Raw genomic sequence first — 20,197 nt, 5'->3', positions numbered from 1 at the left:
GGCTGAAAGGAAACCACCTCCATCTCACTTCACACACATTGACCCCCGAAACATCTCCACCATCCTCTCCACTTTGAAAAACACTCCTTGCACCCGAGGGACCTTCAGATCTAGAGCCGTGCTTCCTGAAAACATCAGCCAGTTGTCAGAGAGTCGGTTCAAGAGCCTTGACCACCTGAGTAAGAGCTCACCTGCCTCTGTACCTGTTCCTGCAGAAAGCTCATCCCCAAGCACTGTCTTCCTGGCACACTTGGTGAGAAAGTCCAAGATGATGCCATCCTCAAAGTCAGCCTCTTCAATTCAGGAACGGCTTCACAGGCAAGAGATATATCCGTGCATCCTGGGTGTGCAAAGCTGGACCAAACTGAAATCCTGTGAGCTACAGCAGACGCTGCACAAACAGACCCTTCAAGACGATGAATAAAGAATCAGTCATTACAGTCAGTCACAAAGAGATATCTTCTGTCCCTAAAAGCCCCTTGACAAGTTGGAAAGTCACATTCAAAGTGCTGTTAGAGATCAGGAGGGAAGAGGCAAATAAACCAAAGCAGAAGGTATAAAATCAAATTAGTTCTTCATTAATCAACACATCCCCTTTACTTCACTGTTACTTCAGTGATGTGTGGGTAGGGAGATACCATCCCAGTAACAGCTGACAGATACAATTTGTTTTTGAGTGGTTTTGACCAATCAGAAACAAGCATCTTACACATCCAGAAAATTAGTAGGAAATAAAGGTATTATGTCAAGTTAAACACTAAATTTCACTTATTTCATCAAAGGAGAAAGACGAAGATAAGATGTTTTGATAAAGAATCTCTAAACCCGTCCTTGAGGTGCCTGCTGGGTCTAATGAGACACAACCACCTGCAGCACAAACAAGCATCATTCTGATTTCTAACAGCTGCAGAATCAAAAGTCACCTTTGGCCTTAAGCACTTCATCTCCACTTGTGTCATGCTGTGCATTTGACTAAATGAGTCACTCTCTGCCTCTCTGCAGACGCTGTGATGGAAGTAATGACAGCTTTAAAGCTGTTGTGATGAAAGAGGCGAGAGATCAAGCTGAACGGTCACCACGACCCCCTGGCTGCCTGCGTGATTTACAGACAGGGACCAGATATTAAGATGACTTTGTTTTGCTCTTTTGTGCGTACAGTCAAATCTATAAAACATGTTGGAGCTGAATGAAATATTAAGTTACAAGCATATGCCAAGTAAAATCTGAAACCAAACAATGAATCACACTGACTTTAAGCACTGAAAAGAAATGCAGAGTTTACAGGCTTGATGAATGTAATGTGTTGAATGTCAGACTCATTTCATTCAGATTTGGCTCGGCTGTAATCACTTGAGGCTGGTGTTTACTAAAACGCTACCATACAGAGCCAGCTGTGGCCAAACGGGGCACACAGCCCCAACTAACTACAGGTGATGAAGAGGATTTTGATGTCAAGATCCTACTCAGCCTCTCTTTCTCTCTTTGACTAGTGTCCCCTTCAAGCGCCCCCTCCCACCCCTTGTCATGGAGGTCTATAACTGTGCTTTCATCCTGGACCTGCAGAATCAGAACGGCAGCTGACTGACTGACACAGGATTAAACCTGCAGAGCCCTTCTTTACACAAAGCATCGCTGCAGAAGCAAACCAACAAAACTCAGGTAAAAAAAAGTTTATCCTTGAAATGAAAAAGAGAAACACTGCAGAAAAAGAGCTGACATTAATGTACATCAAAGATCAATTTCCTGTTTTCATTTCAGGTGATGATCCTGGAACAAGCCCCCGGATCTGGTCCAGAATGTGGTTCTTTCTGCAACAAGTCCACATCTCCGGGAGGAGAGGAGGAGCCACCAGTGTTGGTCGACGCCTGGCTGGTCCCCACTTTCTTCGGCCTCATCATGCTGGTCGGCCTGGTGGGGAACTCACTGGTCATCCATGTGGTTACCAAACACCAGCAGATGAAGACTGTCACCAACTTTTACATAGGTAATGTTTACATTAAAAAGGTTTGTGCAATTGTTTTGTCATGCAAGCGAATTTGGAGCCACAGAGATAAATTAAATGGGACCTGAGATGTTCAAAACTGGAATTTAAGGTTCCAAGAAAAGGATTATTAAGGACATGGACTTTTTAGTCCATGTCCTTAATAATTTTAATAATAATCTAAGTTGAAACAGATATCATATTAAGCTAAAGCGGTGAAGTTTAGTGTTTAGTACATCTTTTCTAGCATTCATCAAGCTTTTATAAAAAAATACAAACTTCTCATGGGTTACATTTCTCACAGCTGTTTTCTCTCTTGTAGTAAACTTGGCTACCACTGATATCTTGTTCCTGGTCTGCTGCGTGCCCTTCACTGCCACTCTGTACCCTCTCCCCAGCTGGATCTTTGGGGAGTTTATGTGCCGACTGGTTAACTACTTTCAACAGGTAAGATACACACTCACATGAACACATACTGACACAAATAACAGATGAATTTCTTAATATCACAGTACGACGGTACAGGTCATACTGCAGTTATGGTTTACATTTTAGAATCAAATATTGGAGGTGTTATTATTTACAAAGTCATGATAATAAGACGAGCAAAAATATATAAGAATAACAGGGAAAATAACAGCTGCTTGGGTCTGACACAAGACTTCATAAAAGCTGATTCCAGTAACTTCAAAGCTCCTGTAAGGAACTTTCTGTTTGTGTAGATTTTGGCGCCCCCCTCAGGAGGAACAACCTCACATCTTTGCTGGTCTTGCCCTGTTCAAGTCTGTGTTTAGTTTTCAGACTTTAAGAATCTCAGCATTTTGTCTCATTGAGTGAAGTATACACTTTTTGCTGTGGAAAATAGTGGTGTCTTTTTTCCATCTTGCTGTAAATCACACGGTTGAACACTTACCACATTGTAGCAGATACAAGATATGAAAATGTAAAATATCTTTCTGTTTTGAGGGTCCAGTTTGCTATCTGAGGTTATAAAAAGGTATTTTTTGTCTTCGTCATAACCTGTCAGAAACTCCTCACAGGCTATTCAAAGCTACAGTCAAATGAAAAAAATAACTAGCATGTACCCACATCTTGAATGGGTAGTCACATACCCCATCTTGTGCGTTATTCCTGATTGACAGATTCCTATAGAAGTCACGAAAGATCATTTTCCCTACTAATTTTCGCTGTAAACAAGTTGAAAAAATACTTAACCTTCACAGAGTCTCCCGTATTGCTTTTCGTTTTGACCTGAAATTATGAAGGGAATCAACGCTTTTGGCCTTTTAGTACCCTCTGCATGCCATGCACATTTAACCACGTTCCGCACAGCGGCACAGGAAAGGGACAACATTAGCTGAAGGGATAGTAATAGTCAAAAAGTGTCGGTCAGACACATAAGTGTGTGTTTGTGTTTCAGGTGACAGCTCAGGCCACGTGTATCACTCTGTCAGCCATGAGTGTGGACCGCTGCTACGTCACTCTCTATCCTCTACAGTCACTCCGGCACCGAACGCCACGCATGGCTCTGGCCATCTCTGTGTCTATCTGGATTGGTAAAATGCACACACACAGACACTCACAGTTGCAGCTTCAGACTTGTAAGACTTTCAAACACTCAAAAAAGATATGGTGATCATAGCTTTTGATTATGATCTGCTTCCTCTTAGTCACACAGTCATGACTTCTGTCCCCCCCAGGCTCCTTGTTGCTGTCTGTCCCTGTGGCTGTGTATCAGCGCCTGGAGGATGGGTACTGGTTTGGTCCTCAGACGTACTGCAGCGAGGTCTTTCCCTCCGCCCGGCTCCAGAGAGCCTTCATCATCTACAGCTTCCTGGCTGTCTACTTGCTGCCTCTGCTCACAATCACTGCCTGCTACGCCTTCATGCTGAAACGCATGGGCCAGCCAAGCGTCAATCCCATCGACAGCAGCTACCAAGTATGTGAGAGAAACGTGGCTGCTCTAACTGTTTTGTAACATTTTACAGACAGCAGAAAGTTTACAGCGTGTCCTTGTGTCCAGCTGCAGGCTCAGGCAGAGCGAGCAGCAGCCGTGCGGGCCAGGGTCTCCAGGATGGTGGTGGTTATGGTGGTTCTGTTCCTTATCTGTTGGGGGCCAATCCAGATCTGCATCCTCCTACAGGCTTTTGGCCTCCGCAGCTACGTTCTGTACAAGGTGAGGTTACTTTTAGATCAGGAAGAAGTAAAGATGGAACCATCTATGGATGCATGATTTTATTTACCCTATTATCCTTTCTTTCTGTAATAGTTGACTTTCAGCAATAAACACATTTTCATTAATGTATGAGGCAGGGAGAGCACACCTCTTCTCCTTTTATATAGCAGCTCATATTCATATGTCTTTTACTATTCACCTGGGATCATTTTTTTATTTCTCCAGCTGAAAATTTGGGGTCACTGCATGTCTTATTCCAACTCCTCTGTCAACCCACTGGTTTACGCCTTCATGGGAAACAACTTCAGAAAGGCCTTCAAACATGCCTTCCCCTCCATATTTCTGTGGCGCACCAGAGGGAGAGTCAGGGTGGGAAACATGGACATGGAAGATGGCGGAGAGATCGATCATCAGGCACCCAAAGGAGAAGCTGAGATGCACTTTCTTTCATCTGGCTCCTAAAGGTCACGCCCTGTATCTGGACTCTCTGCACATTGTTCATTTATTTATAGTCTGTCTGTTCTGGAGATGAGAGGGTCAGCTCAGTACGAGAGCACACACACACACACACACACACACACACACAAACACACACACACACACACACACACACACACACACACACACACACACACACACACACACACACACACACACACACACACACACACACACACACTATCCTCGCATAAACTAAACTCTGTACAGAACAGCAGCAAGGACACCAGTAAGTGACAGGTCTACACACACTCAAACACACACACTCAATGAGGATCACTGCTAGTCATGTGATCCCCTTAAAAGGACAAATCAGTCAGGTGCCTCTTGTGACCTCCACATGCTGCTCAAATACAATTATCTTTGTCACATTTTTCTAGTTTAGTGCACTGCATGTGAAAATGTTTGAGCTCATGGCTTCATTTTGAACAGAGAAAATTAGAGACTGCAAACGTTCTTACCAGAATCACTGTCAAATGTCTGTGGTTTAAACCTTGTGTTCCCTGTTGTGATTTTTACTACCAGTCACCATCTGAAGGACATACTGTTCTTTCAGTTTTACTTTAAAGCTCCTATGAGGAGTTTTTAGCCAATTAAAAAAAAAAAAAAAAAAAAATCAATGATGTCTGTATTATTCAAGTAACTAAGATAATTGGCTCAAAGATTGAGTATCATTATACACTCTTTTTTAATCTTCCCTGAAATGGATGCTGCAAAGTAGTCTTAAAAATCATCCTTCACATTACAAAGAAAATAACTTGCACATCTACAGGGCAAAATCAGCAAAAGCTGCTTTTGGATAGAGGGTCAACCACAACAGATTGAAAATTCACAGCTGGAGCTTTAATTATTTGAATTACATGGTGATAGTCTCATAGTGTGCAGTAAATCAGTTTATGGTTCTATTCATTTTACTTTTTGATACAATTGTTGCATTTGTGATGCATTTTGTCACTGAATAACACATTTGTAATGGGTATTTGTGCTTGTGCATGCATTTCATTACTTGGTGCAATGTTTTTGTAGAGCCAATACATGTGAATACTAGTTAAAACCAACCTGTGAGTTCTGCTTCTTTGTGCCGTTAAAATGACTTGAAACGAGGAACAAAGTGTCCGGTAACAGGACGAAGAGAATTGATTAAAAACCTTGAAAATGCTACAAAGTTTTTTTTTTCCATTAATTCACCAGTTTTGTAATTTCATTATTTAATATCGTTTCCTTCTGTAAGATATTTTTCATATTCTGTGACATAGGAAGACAATCTCATAAGTACATCTATCTGAGTCGTGCACTCAAAGCCGAGACTCAACCTTTTTGGTGTGGCAGCGGAACCAATCAGTAGAGCCCCAAGTCCATATCCACCAATGACAGCAGCTTACCAAACAGACACGTGACATCAGCCAATGAATTTACTGGCTGAATATGTAGGTCTTATGCTGCCTTCATGGGCAATAAAATTTGTCTGAATTTCCCAAATTGAAACTCAGTTTCTTAAATATAGTCTGCGTAAAGCTGACAGTTATCTTGAAATACTGAATTACAATAGTCCAACTGTATCTTTTAAATCAAATCTGGCTATTTATTTACTTTATATGTGTGTATAGATTATTTCCTTTTGTATTTTACTACTTCTTAACAAACAGTTTTAACTCAAAGTATCACGAAAATATGATCCATGTTCCATTATCATTCATATCAAAATATCTTATTTACTGTAAGATACTTTGGCGTGTTTTTTTAATCCCTGTGCAAAACGTTTACTAAGACACTATTTTTTGTGCCTAGACAATATTTGATAATTTAATCTGTTTAATTGATAATATACCCTAAATTGCACTTTTTGTGCATTGAATTAATTGTACTAAGTGAATACAGAAACGGAAATAATAGGTGTCGATTATCATACAACCAAGTAGTTTCATAATATATAGTGATACAGAGTAGCAAGCTTTAGTTTTGAGGTGAGCACGGAGTAAATGCCGTACACAAATGGTAGAATTAAATTAAATTATCAGATGTGGTGCAACTGAGGGAAAACCCCCCAACTTTTTTCCATATTGAGTTTGCTAGCAAGGGAGAAGTTTGCTAGTTTTCCGTCGGTTCTCTAGTTTACGAGGAGTACCTGAATGCAACATCTTCCACCTAGCTCCATAACTAGCATCCACACCGGTGAACGCAGGAGGAGAGCAGCTGCAGCAGCACCGTCAAGCCAGTGGGAAACGCAACCATCCATTTTTTCCCCCAATTTTAATCAAGGAAACATCTTTTACCTGAACACAGGAAATAATTTCACATCATGGAGCAGACACAAACCATCAACTTTGGCGCTGGACCTGCAAAACTCCCCCAAACTGTGAGTAGTAGAGACTGATTTACAATTGAATGCTTGTGTAACGTTTAAAATGGGGAAAGACTGCATAGGGGGTAACTTAACCGTGATACTCCAAAATAAATGTCGTTTTCATCACATTTAGAGGTAAGATTTATCTCTGATCAGGGCGTCAAAGCAGTGCACACTTCGATCATATTCCCCTATATTATCTTTTATTACATGTGTCTGGGCTAGGCAGCTTTATTTCTTCGTTTTTTGCACACTGACGGTGATTACGCTGGCTTTATTGTTCTCCACGCAGACACACACAGGCCTACTGTTACATGTGCGTTAATGACCGTGGAGATGTCGACTTGGCGTTTGTCAGCAGCTCCAACAGGCTGAAAACAGAGTGTTGAGTTGCATCAGCCTCTTTCATTCATGTGGAAACCTGCTCATTTGTGCCTCACTGGCACAGGCAGCCTCTAGGTGGCAGAGTCACCCCGGAGAAAAAAGAAATCTCAGCCTGCACACAGAAAACCTACTTGTTCGAAATACTATACTAAAAATCATTAAAATGTATTCAAGCACTAAAAGTTACATTTTTAGTTTTTGTGAAAGTTGTTTCTTCTGTAGCCAGTTAATGGAGGATCAACTCAAGTCACCAAAGATTTGAAGTCTTTGGTGACTTAAGTTTAAAAGGAGATGAAACTAATAATTTATGACAACCAATCATTATTTTTGTTATGGGTTTTGAAATAATGCTGATTATGTTGCAGGTGCTGATTCAAGCACAGAGGGAGCTCCTCAACTACTGTGGCACTGGCATCAGCGTTCTTGGTAAGTGCAAAGAGGAGGACTGATTTTTTCTTCAATCACTTACACAACAAAGCATGAGGAGTAATCCAGTTATAGATTAGAGGAGTGTTTGCAGCAATCAAAAAACAAACTTTTTTTTTTTCCTCTTGGCTTTTGACCATTTTTTTAAAACTGATAATCAAAATTATAAACCTGCTCTTTCAGCCAAAAATTACAAGTCTTATTAATGGGGCGAGCCCGCGAGCTAGTTCAGGCAGTCAACTCGAGCACATACCACGTGTCTCACACGTCATAACCATCTTGCAATCACACTCTCTCAATTGGGCGGTCTATTTAAACCGGGAGTCTCTCATCCCTCTCTGCCTGTCAATGCCTTGGCTGCCCTGCGTTTATAATGCTGCATGTTTCTTTGCCCCCACCACCACCCCAGCAACCACCTGCAGGCTCCGGGGGGGATTGTGTTCAGTATGTTTTGCTCATCAAAATCAAAATTGAAAAAATTGAAAAAAAAATCAAAATTGCTCATCAGGCCGGAGCCTGGACGCCAAACATAAAATATATTTGCTGCTAAATAAACAATTCAAACGTGAGTTGTCTGACTGAATTTTACATGTGGCAAGAGCCCAAAGTTGACATGTCTTCATACACACTGTGAGATAAACACTTATAAGAACTGTTATGGATGCCCGATTGTACTCTAAGCAACTCATTAACCACGTTTCTGAATTCTCTTTAAACCAGAAATGAGCCACAGATCATCAGACTTCAACAAAATCATGAACAGAACAGAGGGTCTCCTGAGAGAGCTGCTGTAAGTGCTGCTTTTTTTGTTTTTAGCTTAAATGCAAACAATTAAAATCCTATATTGAAAGCACAAAGCACCATCATATACAGAAAGTCTGGGTTTGCATGTATAAGGATGTGAGTGTTTGGTTAGCTAAATGATTGCTAGTCAGTTACAGAATTACCATTTGGTTCCAAGAAGCGTTAATTTCTTTTATCAGTACAGGTCCTGAAGACTGTTCATAAATTGTGCCTTAGCTGTACCATAGTGACCCATCACTGGTGGGAACTGTAACTCTGCTTAATGGATTTTGCTACAAAACACCTTGTAGCGCGGCATTCTCTAATATTTTGATCCAGAAAATGGAGTTTAAAGTTATTTGGAGGTTGTGTCTAGTTAAACTGAAGTATTACCACTCTACCTGAATGATGCATAACCTGAAAAAAAGCATATGAACATTGACCTGCAAGAAGGACAGAAGACTGGTGGTGCTAGCTAGCTGTTAATGTTAGCCACAGTTAGCAATTTTTACATTGTTCACCTGTAGACTGTGAATCTGTTTAGCCATGTCAAATAGATAGTGCTCCATTCCAACTGTTTTCTTACATTTAGTTGAGACAGTTAAACAGAATTTAAATTTGTTCAAAAATTGTATGAATTTATAAATACTGGAAAAAATATAAGAGACATGGCTCTAACTCAAGTGTATTAATAGAAGGAATGCACCTCCCATGTCTATAAACATTTATTATTTATAAACCATTATGCAAGTCTAAGGTGATTTTCTCACACTCTGTTTCACATGGCCTCTCACATGCTCACCTGTCTAGCTGGTTGTGGCTGATCGCCAACAACCGTTGTGGTTAGCCTGTGTGAAAGCGGTATTTGTTGATCTTAAAGGTGTGTCTAAATAGTTTCACTTGTGGGATTAATCAGAGAGAGTTAAAGCTTCCTGAATTCCACAGGGTTTTTAACTATGTTACAAAAATCTTGTTTGGCAGCTCTTTTTTTGATTTGGCAACTTTTATTGCTAAGGATTGTATACTTTACTACAAATACAGGTCTATAGACTGTAAAGTGCTTGTTCTGAATTCAAACTTGAAAAATACCATCAATACTTGCAAAAAAAAAAAAGCAATCGTGAGATATAATGTCTTTAATGCAACTTTTTCATTATTCTTTTGTTTCATTAATATTGTTTTCTTCCTTGTTTTACAGAAATATCCCAGACAACTACAAGGTGATGTTTCTGCAGGGCGGTGGTTCTGCACAGTTCAGTGCTGTTCCTCTAAATCTGATTGGCCTTAAAGGAGACAGGTGTGCAGACTACCTGGTGACCGGCACGTGGTCGGCAAAAGCAGCAAAGGAAGCGGAAAAATACGGCAAGGTCAACATCGTCCACCCCAAGCTGGACAGTTACACAAGTATGTATGAGGATGGGGCAATGTTTCAGAATAATGGTCTGATTAGTTTATTAAAGGAGGTTTAGTTATCACAGCTTTTTTCTCTAATGAGTCATGTGTTCAGTGAAACTGGTGTCACCACACAAAAAAGGTGTCAGCTCTTGTGAGTCGGTCGTTGTCATTCACGCTGCATCAGAACAGTCGTTATACAAACTCTGGCTGTGGGTTCAGGATGTTGCATAAGAGAACAAAAGACCTGACAACCAATGAAAGCCTCTGGTATGTAAGCAGCTCTTTTCCACATGGTTGTGTCTGATTAAGGTTCATGGTTATTCTGACATTTGGAGGCAGTTTAAAACGATTAAAACAAAGTCAAACCACGGCTTTACAAAGTGGAATATCTGGAAACTGTTGAGGTGATCCAACTTGATGCAGGCATCCATAAAGCTCAGAACATGAATGTGGTTTCAGTCCTTCTCACTGAACTTACATATTGAACACAGTAAACCTTCTCAGCACTAGTATGTCAGAATTGTCATTGTCACAGTTTTTATTGGGACAGTTCAGTTTCATGGAGTCGGTAGTCTGGCTTCAGCCTCTTTATTCTGCTTCTAAATATTTTTAACCTTCACGTTTTTTTTCACACTCTCCAGGAATTCCTGACCCCAGCAGCTGGACCCTGAACCCCGCGGCTTCCTACGTCTACTACTGCTGCAATGAGACGGTGCATGGCGTGGAATACAACTTCACACCTGAAACGAATGGGGTGGTCCTCGTCAGCGACATGTCCTCTAACTTCCTGTCCCGGCCCGTGGATGTGTCAAAGGTGAGAGTGAGAATGAAACAAAAAGCATTTTTTCTTCGCACTTAGTTGACATACTGACATATTAACATATTAATAGTCAGTCTGTTAGTTATCTCTGACCTTTGGTGGCATTTATTGACAACAGCATATCCCATGTTAGTTTCAGTTTAACATTCAAAGAGAAATACATGCACATATCAAAGAGTAAAATAATCTGTGAATAAAATAAAGGAGGGAGATATGTTGCATAAATGGCATAAAAAGAGGAACGAGAAAACAACCAAAGGTAAGATTTATTTGCAGTGCATTTTATAAACTAAGAAGCTTAAGAAGTTAATTTTATGTTTCACTACAACCGTATACACCCTTAATGCTTGTTGGCATGTTGAAGTTCAAGCAAAGCTGCATGTTAGAGATTGTGGTTGAGCTTATTGGCATCATTGTAGACCAAGTGAGTACACACAGCTCAGACTGGAAAAATGTACTGAGCTTGATTTGTCTCTAAAAGCCACTTTACTTGGATAAACCTCCAAATTTACCAGCATTAAATTTCAAAAGTTTGTGATGCACTCAAAAGACAAAGTCTCGTTTTAAGGTGTCATTTTGCTTCCTATAGTTTGGTCTGATCTTTGCTGGGGCTCAGAAGAATGTGGGCTGTGCTGGTGTGACTGTGGTCATCGTTCGGGAGGATCTGTTAGGCCACACTCTGAAGGAGTGTCCCATCGTCCTGGACTACAAGGTGCAAGCTGATATGAACTCCCTCTACAACACGCCACCGTGTTTCAGGTACAGTTTCAAAGAGTTTCAGCATCAAACAATATAGGACATTATAAAGCTTTCTTTTGTTAAAGTTCAATGAGAAAACTGATATTCACATAAACCAAAACCACAAACCATTCCTTTAAAGATGAAAGTATTCTTTAGTAAGTTAAACCTCCCGTCTGCGTGTGTTGTCTGTGCAGCATCTACGTCATGGGTCTTGTTCTGGAGTGGATCAAGAACAACGGTGGCAGTGCTGCCATGGAGAAGCTCAACAAGCAGAAATCCGCCATGATTTATGACATCATCAGTGCTTCGAACGGGTTCTTTGTGTAAGTGTCAGGAAACTTACAGCAGTAGCTATTAGAATGATTTATTCAGAGTAAAGTCTGCTTGTTTTCCTCTGTTTTATTGGGACCTTTTTCATTTTGGAAGGCTAAACTGTTAATTTCATAAAACCAATATTTTATATTAACAAGCAGCTGAATGTCTGACTACCTGTCCAGGTGTCCGGTTGAAGAAGCCTGTCGAAGCCGGATGAACATCCCGTTTCGTATCGGGAAGAAAGAAGGAGATGACGCCCTGGAGAAGCTGTTCCTGGACGGTGCAGCGAAACGTGGAATGATTTCACTGAAGGGACACAGGTCAGAGATGCCTTTTAGTATTCGCTTTATGATCCCATAATACTGACATTTTTGATTTAATTGATGAATGATCAGGAAATACTGGATCTTTAATGTCATCACAAATAAGAATATGTTAAGTTAAACACCAGATAAACACTTCACCTTCTAAAATGATGGTTTGTTGCCCTCTGCAGGTCAGTTGGAGGAATTCGTGCATCTTTGTACAACGCCGTGACAGTGGAGGACACTGAAGCTCTGGCTGCCTATATGAGAGAGTTTCTGAAGGAGCACCAATAAAACAGAGAGCTAAGATAAAGTCAGTGTCAGGTCATCACTACAAAACAGAAAAAGGAGTTCTTACTTTTACTCTGTGATGGATAAAAATGGTGTGTCCTCTCAGAGGTCCAGATAAACTTAAGCTATTACTGGTGCCAGTAAAATCTGTCTCACAGAACTAATGTTTTAATGTATTTGTTAACTAACGGGGCGATGTTGTACATAATGTAGTTGATATTTGTCCTAAATATGTTTACATTCTGGTAAATCTAACTTCACAATACTTACACTGTGCTGTGTTTTTATTTTTCTGTTCTTTTTCCAACACGTTACATCATTTTGTGATTCAGACATGTCAACAAGAATCAACAGCAGAATTTTCTGCCTGTTTCAACAGAAAAGCGGTGACGAGTGACCAAAATGGTGCTAGTGTGAATCAGATTCAGTCCCAACACCTTTAAAGGTCCCATATTATGCAAAAATCACTTTATTAAGTCTTAGTGAATTTTGTGGATCTTTGGCTTTCCTCCCAGCCCACAAAATGTGATATTTAATGACAAAACCTGTACTTAGTAGTGCTTGTGAATGTAAAATCCTGACCTAAAACCAGCTGTTTGGAATTTCCGGTATTTGCCGACGCCAGTGAGTCCCTTTTTGACCAATCAGGAGCAAGTCTGACCTTATTGGTCCACTGAAGCAGATACCCCCGAACCCCCTCCCTGGGAGGAGAATGCCAAAGTTGAAGAGCCATCACTGCTTTGTTTTTGGCGATAAACAGCGGCTAGAGTTCATTTAAGAGGGAAATGTGCCAGCTACACTCAGTAAAACCGTGCATGTGTGTGCTAGTCACTTCACGGCCGACTGCTTTTCCAACTTTGGACAGTACAACAGAGGGCTAGAGAATAGACTGGTCCTGAATCCAGGCGCATTACCAACCATCCACCAACAAACCTGGGACCCTGGAAATGTGAGTATTTTAAATGCTATGTGCTGTGGAGCAGATGTAAGAGCTTTTCCTTAGTCTCCCCCCTGTCTCTGTGTTAGCTTCAGGATGCTAACTTTAGCTGTGGTTAGCCTGTTGTTTTAGCCTGTAATGTTACGAGCTTCACTGTTTTCTAAACATTGTGCACTCAGAGCTCGTGGCGCCGCTCTGTGACGCAGAAGAGCGGGGCGGTATCAGCAGTTGCTCATTTACATATGAAGGTCACGCCCACTATATCAGAGCGTTCTGAACAGAGGGGCTATGCGAGCCTGGAAACAATGCTGCTGTACTTGATTTATTGGCTTTTTGGACCAAAACATGTTACTACCATCTCATGAAAACATCAATGATCCATATCAAACTGCAGAAAAGGAGCATAATACGTTTAAGCTCTGGAATCAAACACAACTTCCTGAGAGTTTTTATTTGTCATGCTGGTTCATGCAAGAAATAACCTGAAAGCTAAGTTTTGGAAACACTCATTGCACTTTGATATCCACTGCTGATAGTAAGAAGGAAAATGTGACCCTGTAACCAGAGGCTGAACCGTCTTTTCTGTGTATTACAAAGATAAAATTTGTCCGTCCTGTTGTTTTAAAGTCAAACATTATCACCACATCTATCTACAACTGTTGATCTATAAAAACAATCTTTCTGCAATTTTTATTAGATATTAAACAGCTCCTAAGCCCTGCGTTCCTCTTAAATGGTTACATTGAGCGCAGCTTCACCACCTAACAAGCTCAGTTAGTCTGCAGCCTGTGAGGTTAAGCAGTCACCTCCCACCTCTTCACTGACAGCAGAAACAGCTCGGTATGTAGGAGTGAACAGGTCTGCGCAGAACCAGCAGGGCAGCAGGACGGCTTCACAGTGAGGGAGACACCGTCCTCCATCTGGATGTCCAGAGGCTGCCTCCCTGCTGCATTCGCCCCGCTGAGGCTGTGCTTCAGCTCCAGGAGTTCTGAGAACGTCTCACCCTGACCTTTGACCTCAGCAGCCGAGATAGGAGGAGGCAGAGGAGAAATCTACAACAGGGATGAAAAAGACTGCTCAAAACACAAAAGTAAAACTGTTGGGTTCTCCATGACTGAAAGATATTTGGTAAAAGAGAGTGAGGTGATATTGTAGGTTTCAGTGAGGGTGTTTTTTTTTTTTTCTCTTTTTTTTCTTACCTTGACTTTTTACTTCACCATTGCCAGCAGCTGCGTCTTAGTTCCTCTCTTTGTATTGCAGTTCTCAACATCACCTCAAGCCAACTACAGATGTAGACCTTGGTGGCTCTTGGAACTCCTAAAAGAACTCAGAAAATACAAAAAGCCCAGGTGACAATGATAAAAAAATGTATAAAAATGTATACACACTTTGTAACACTGAAAGAGTCATGTCCTTGCTTTTTCTATCTCCAAGTTTCTGCAGTTACAAGATTTCAGTGTGTAGAAATGGTGTAGCTTAGTATAATCTGGTCCGTTTTATAGTCTTTTTTTGGTCAAACCATACGGTAAGAAGTCTGGTGAATTAAATGAATGAATTGTAAAAGAATTTTAAGGCATAAGAATAAGAAATTTTTGAAAGTAAAAAAAAAGTATTGAAACCCAGATGATAGAGTGTAAAGGCAACATTTGTTGGAGCTTCATATCAAATTTAAAACTGGGAAGGACAAAAACATTAAAGCTCCTGTGAGAAATTTCATTCAGTTGATTTGCCGCCCTCCTGTGGACAAAACAACCATTAATCTTTCTGCTGCACTGTAGCACTGTGTTAAATAAGTTTGTACTTTATCCTGCAGGTTTTTAACACTTAGACAACATTTCTAATGTAGGAAATTAAAAACATATCTTCAGTGTGCATTACTAAGCACCACAGAAACCATAAATCATATCACTGATGGGAGTATTTGCTTTTGTAGGTCAAATTGAGGCATCAGTATTAATTTCAGTCTGTTTCATAACCCTCCAAAATCCTTTAAAAAACTCCTCACAGGAGCTTTAAGTCATTTTAGAGAAATAAAATCATAATTTATAAAGAACCTTAGATGCATCTGGTGCTGCTGACGACAGAAAATGTGTTGCTGCCAGAGACCTCTAGGTGGAAGTGTTCATCAAGAAACTCATGTCTGCAAATCATAGAAGAGATCATATCAGGTCTGACTCTTTTATTTGTGATGCCCTGTGTTTCAAACCCTTACTAATAAAGAATTATTAGTGTGATATTTTCGTATACACAGAAGAATGGACTGTAACATTAAAGGTTGACAGTAAATAAATACGTAACAGAAGAAGTCATGTTCAGTAATCTATGATATGGTAATTGATGCACTAAACATCAGGACAACAAATGACGGAAAGAAAGATAAAAACTTCATGTTTTGTTTTCTCACATTCACGCCTGAACGCTCACAAAAACACACAAACACACACACACACACACACACACACAAGCTGATTCCTGTGGTTTCCTCTGATAAGGTCAACTCAGCACCACAGGCAGAAAGTCCTCAACTATCGAGCAAAATCAGAAAACTCTAGAAACACCTTCTCATGGTAATGTTTGGATGTTTATTATGATGCACATCAGTCCTCTGAACACATTTACTTCAATGAAAGTAAATCTCGATTGGACCTAAAAAGCATATTTTTTATGTTTTGTGAGAAATGAGAACATTCACTTTTCAGGAGCTAGAGTGGAAAACAGAAAAACTCATCCTCTGATCACTCTCCTCCTGATAAGTGAAGCAGAGATGACGTTAGAGCATTAGATGATACACTTTGTCTCTGCTATATCAATTCAAGAATAAGAGGAATGAGTGGGGATTAAACTATTAACCTCGCAGCCTCTCAACACGTTTTCAGGCTGAGTGTTTTTGTTTAGCTGCAGCACTCTTCAGGTTCTCATTAAGTTATTTTCTCCTCACAGCTTTAGTTAAGCTCTTGAAAAATGGACGCTGTGTGATCATGAAGTATCACCCTCTCTGCGACCACCATGGAAAAAAGCAGCCAGCTATTTTTCTTACTTTCATTTTGAGAAGTAATGAAACACAAAGTAAAGTTGATCCAGGAGTTATTATTTTATATAACATCCCAGATGATTCTTTCCAAAAAGTAATTTTGGCTGTTAGCAAATATCAATACCAAGAGCCGGGGAGAGAGTGTGAGGGCTGCTGTTGACTGTGGATCCCCCGGGCACGAGGTGTTGGACCTGCTGCGAAGGTTTGTGTGCTGAAAGGTAAAAATGTTCTGCCACAGCCAGGTATACTTCAGGCCTGATAAGTTTTGTGTCAGTACGATAAGACAATGCTACGTTTTTTTTCTCTGCATTCATGTCTGCATCTTTCTCAGGTCTAAGTCTGAGGAGTTTAGTACTCTCAATCTGTGGCCTTTTAGGCTCTCATCAACTGCAGGAATTAATGTAAGTCCATTTATCAATGAACCACAGAGGTTCACGCACACATCCAAGCACCTTTAACCAAACGTTTTGACACAGAGATCAGAAGGCTACAGATTCAGGACTGCAATTCAACAACAACAGCACCACCACGCTCTCTCCAAGGACTGCACTTCTAATGTGTAACCCCATTTTTCATGCAATGTGATCTTTAGCTTGATCCTAAAACAAGACAAGACAAGACAAGACAAGACATACTTTATTAAAACTGCATCACCTTTAGCTCTGCAGATATTTTTAGTAAAATGATTTCAATGAACTCTCGAGTGCCATAAACCTGCATTCTGTACTAGCCTGTAGGGGGCGACTGGTAGAAAAACAGAGTGATTTTTTTTTTTTTTAATCAAAGATTTAGAAAACAAATGCAGTTAATAAACAAAAGAGCAGTTTCTTTGAAAAATGTTATGGCTCTGTTTTAGGACAAGAGTATCATCTAGTGTTTAAAGGTCATTTGCTGCAAACAGGGAAACAGTCAAAACAGAAAAAGCAATTCTGGCAAAATGCAACCCCAGGACACATCAACAGTAATTTCATGATTTAACCTTTATACTTCTTAAAGACAGAATCTGCATTTAGACCAGAAATACGCTCTGAAAGCCAGACATCTTTTCTCAAAGTCCTTTAACCCTTTTCCTCTCCTTTTAACGCTTTGACTTTCACTTTTAAATGCAGGGATAAGAAGTCTTGACGTCTATTTTATTTTTGACCCTTTGATGTTCCATCCAAAAAAAAAAAAAAAACTTTTTATTTTGATGTTGTTGGAGCACCAAGATCTAAAACTACAAAATTCAGAAATCTATTTCAGGCTGCAGAGACAAACCAATCAGCTATAACTCAGTTCAGTCAGGAACACTCTCGCCATAGATTAACCATTTATTGCCAAATGGATACAGTTAGAATTGGCGTTAAAGCTCTGCTTTTCAGAGTACTCCCTGGGTTAGCCGAGCAGCTTGTTCGAGCTTTCCAGGGAGTGCATAGCAAACCCCCCGTATACATACAGATCAAATAAATGCATATAGATCAATAAGATACACACATGAGGCTAAATAGGAGGAGGCTGGGGTGGAGGTGGGATGATTGTGACAGCAGCAGCTAAGCAACAGTGAGGTAGCAGGAATAACTGAGAATGAAGACGTGATTTAAATACACCGCCTTGTTGTTAGACACACGCTGTGGTTGGTTGAGAGGGGTAGGTTAGAACATCAGTCTGTCAGCTGATCACAGCTGGGCGTATGACTTCCGTGTCCTGCATGAACTTACGTTAACTCCATTACATCATCCAAAAGGCTGCCAGTCGTGCTTGAAGCTGCAGTTCCTCAGGTGTCCGCTAGAGGGTGGCTCCAGGAGCCTCTGAAACCACATACACACCAAGCCAAAAGAAAGCAATTTTCACAGCAAAAACACAGCTCCACTGATAGCTTATTTCTACACACCCTGCGGGTTTGGAGCCATGATCTTTTTTTTTTCCTTTTTTTTTTTTTGTACAACACATTAAGAACTTTGTAACTTAATAAAAACTTATCAACCTGATGTTGTGTGGTAAGTCCTATCAAAACAACATCAGACTAATAATCTGGGTCTAACAGCTGTGCGCTGAGATGACTGACACACATAAACATGTATTAAAGGCAGGGTTGGCAGTCCTGGAAAAACTAACATGAATTTGAATGTAGCATCTGGTCAGGACTCCGGCCAGCTCCTCCTCCTCCCCTTGGAGCTCCTCCAAAACAGCGCCCCCGCTCACATGCACAAGCGCAGCTGATTCGCGACTATGATTGTGAATGACTGAAAGACTGACTCAGCACATCATTTTATATGTTGCACTACGTCGAGTCATGTCTCATGTAGAGGTAAGGAAACACCAAAACGTTAAAACGTAAAGCTAAAAAAAACAATAAACAAATATGTATGACTTTTGTTAGTACTCACAACTGTCATGGTAGCATTATCCACTTTTACCTGTGACACGATATCAGGAGTAAAGCTATTGTACAAATAGTACATAAACATTTTCTCTAGTACTTACTAAATATCCCAATTTTGCTTTGCTTGTCAGAGCCCCCATGGTGAGAGTATATTAGACTCTGATCCAGACTACAGCCCAGAACCAAGTACCTCATTGGGTCAGAGGAGATAGGCCCGAGGTCGAGTGAGAGGGGCAGTAGTTAGAGGCAGGGGAACTGAAAAAGAAAAGAAAAGAAAGCCCCCGTCTTTCTTTTCTTGCTCTGTTTAGCCGGAGGCGCGGTTACCAGTAGTAGGGGTATGGGCAGTTTCTCTGAGCGCTGGTGAAATGTACGTGCAGGAGGAGGGCAAATGGCAGGACGGGATTTGATTGATTTAACAGATTGTATCCTAATTGATGTTATTGGCTGATGTTTTCCTGGGTTTCCTCCTGCTGTAGATAGCAGGTATTATTCGCTCTCATTTAATAACACATCATGAATTGCTTGCCATCGGGACATAAAAATCGTTTTAATTAGTATAACAAATCGTGTATCAAAATCAAACTACCAATTATACCTTTAACTGAGAGAATCATGGTTAGAATGGCAGCAGCCATGTCATTGAACGTAATGACTCGGACATATGATAACCCCAGAATAGTGTGGTGAACTCTGGGGGTGGGAGAAAAAGTCAAAACCTGATATATCAGGATTTTTGTTGGATAATATCAAAATTGTGATTCTTTTTCAAATATAGATTTTTTTTTTTAATTCAAATTCTCCATTTCAGTCATAAACTAAACTGGAAAAAGTTTCCACTTTTCTCCAGCAGAAGGTGAAATATTTTTCTCTGACTCATGTGATGTGCATTTATGGGGAAATATGGCTCCTGAAATAGTCTGTAGACATTTTCATCATCATTTAAATTTTTGACATGATTTCAAGTTAAAAAAGCAAACCAAAAATGGCAAAAATCGACACCCCAAAAATCTCAATAGAATCGAATTGCAAGAACAGCATATTGTCCCAGATCTAGTGAAGTTGTTTTTTGTTTGCAGGGTTTCCACTTTCAACCCTCACAGGGTCTTCTCCAGGGTGTGAAAACCTGTCAGCTGTTTTTTGTAAATGTAACCCTGGTTTCAAAGACTTTTCATTCCTGGCACTAGTGAGTATTGTGACTTTCTTCTCTCTATTGTCCTTTTGTGAAAACTGTGGTCCCATTTGGGTGATATTAAAGATAAAGCAGGGTGAGCTTTAGGGGCGGGGCATGTGTAATTGACAGACCATCATCATAGCAACCTGTGTTACTGAGAGAGGTGTGGCAACCTCACTGTGTGTGTCCCCCTTGCTTCTCAAAAGCACCAAAATGTCTCATACACCAATTATATCC

General features: G+C 40.4%; 2 protein-coding genes across 2 annotated transcripts; both read left to right on the top strand.

Annotated features, from left to right (window-relative positions):
• The first annotated feature begins 1,591 nt into the window (after positions 1-1,591).
• Positions 1,592-5,516, top strand: kiss1rb (KISS1 receptor b). Its single transcript, XM_074670088.1, has 7 exons — positions 1,592-1,659; positions 1,759-1,984; positions 2,304-2,428; positions 3,402-3,537; positions 3,682-3,920; positions 4,005-4,157; positions 4,383-5,516. The coding sequence occupies exons 2-7, from the start codon at positions 1,762-1,764 to the stop codon at positions 4,617-4,619; spliced, it is 1,113 nt and encodes a 370-aa protein (XP_074526189.1). The 5' UTR covers positions 1,592-1,659; positions 1,759-1,761; the 3' UTR covers positions 4,620-5,516.
• Positions 5,517-6,770: 1,254 nt separating this feature from the next.
• Positions 6,771-12,493, top strand: psat1 (phosphoserine aminotransferase 1). The gene is made up of 9 exons (XM_074670508.1): positions 6,771-7,011; positions 7,749-7,809; positions 8,530-8,599; positions 9,791-9,996; positions 10,629-10,801; positions 11,397-11,566; positions 11,743-11,871; positions 12,046-12,183; positions 12,360-12,493. The coding sequence occupies exons 1-9, from the start codon at positions 6,955-6,957 to the stop codon at positions 12,460-12,462; spliced, it is 1,107 nt and encodes a 368-aa protein (XP_074526609.1). The 5' UTR covers positions 6,771-6,954; the 3' UTR covers positions 12,463-12,493.
• The last annotated feature ends 7,704 nt before the right edge of the window (positions 12,494-20,197 follow it).

Source organism: Halichoeres trimaculatus, unplaced genomic scaffold, assembly GCF_033239565.1.
Source record: "Halichoeres trimaculatus isolate MK-OKI-2021-1 unplaced genomic scaffold, fHalTri1.1 fHalTri1_scaffold_5, whole genome shotgun sequence".
Taxonomy (NCBI): Eukaryota; Metazoa; Chordata; class Actinopteri; order Labriformes; family Labridae; genus Halichoeres; species Halichoeres trimaculatus.
Note: the sequence above shows the minus strand (reverse complement) of the source record. Positions and strands in the feature narration are given on the sequence as shown.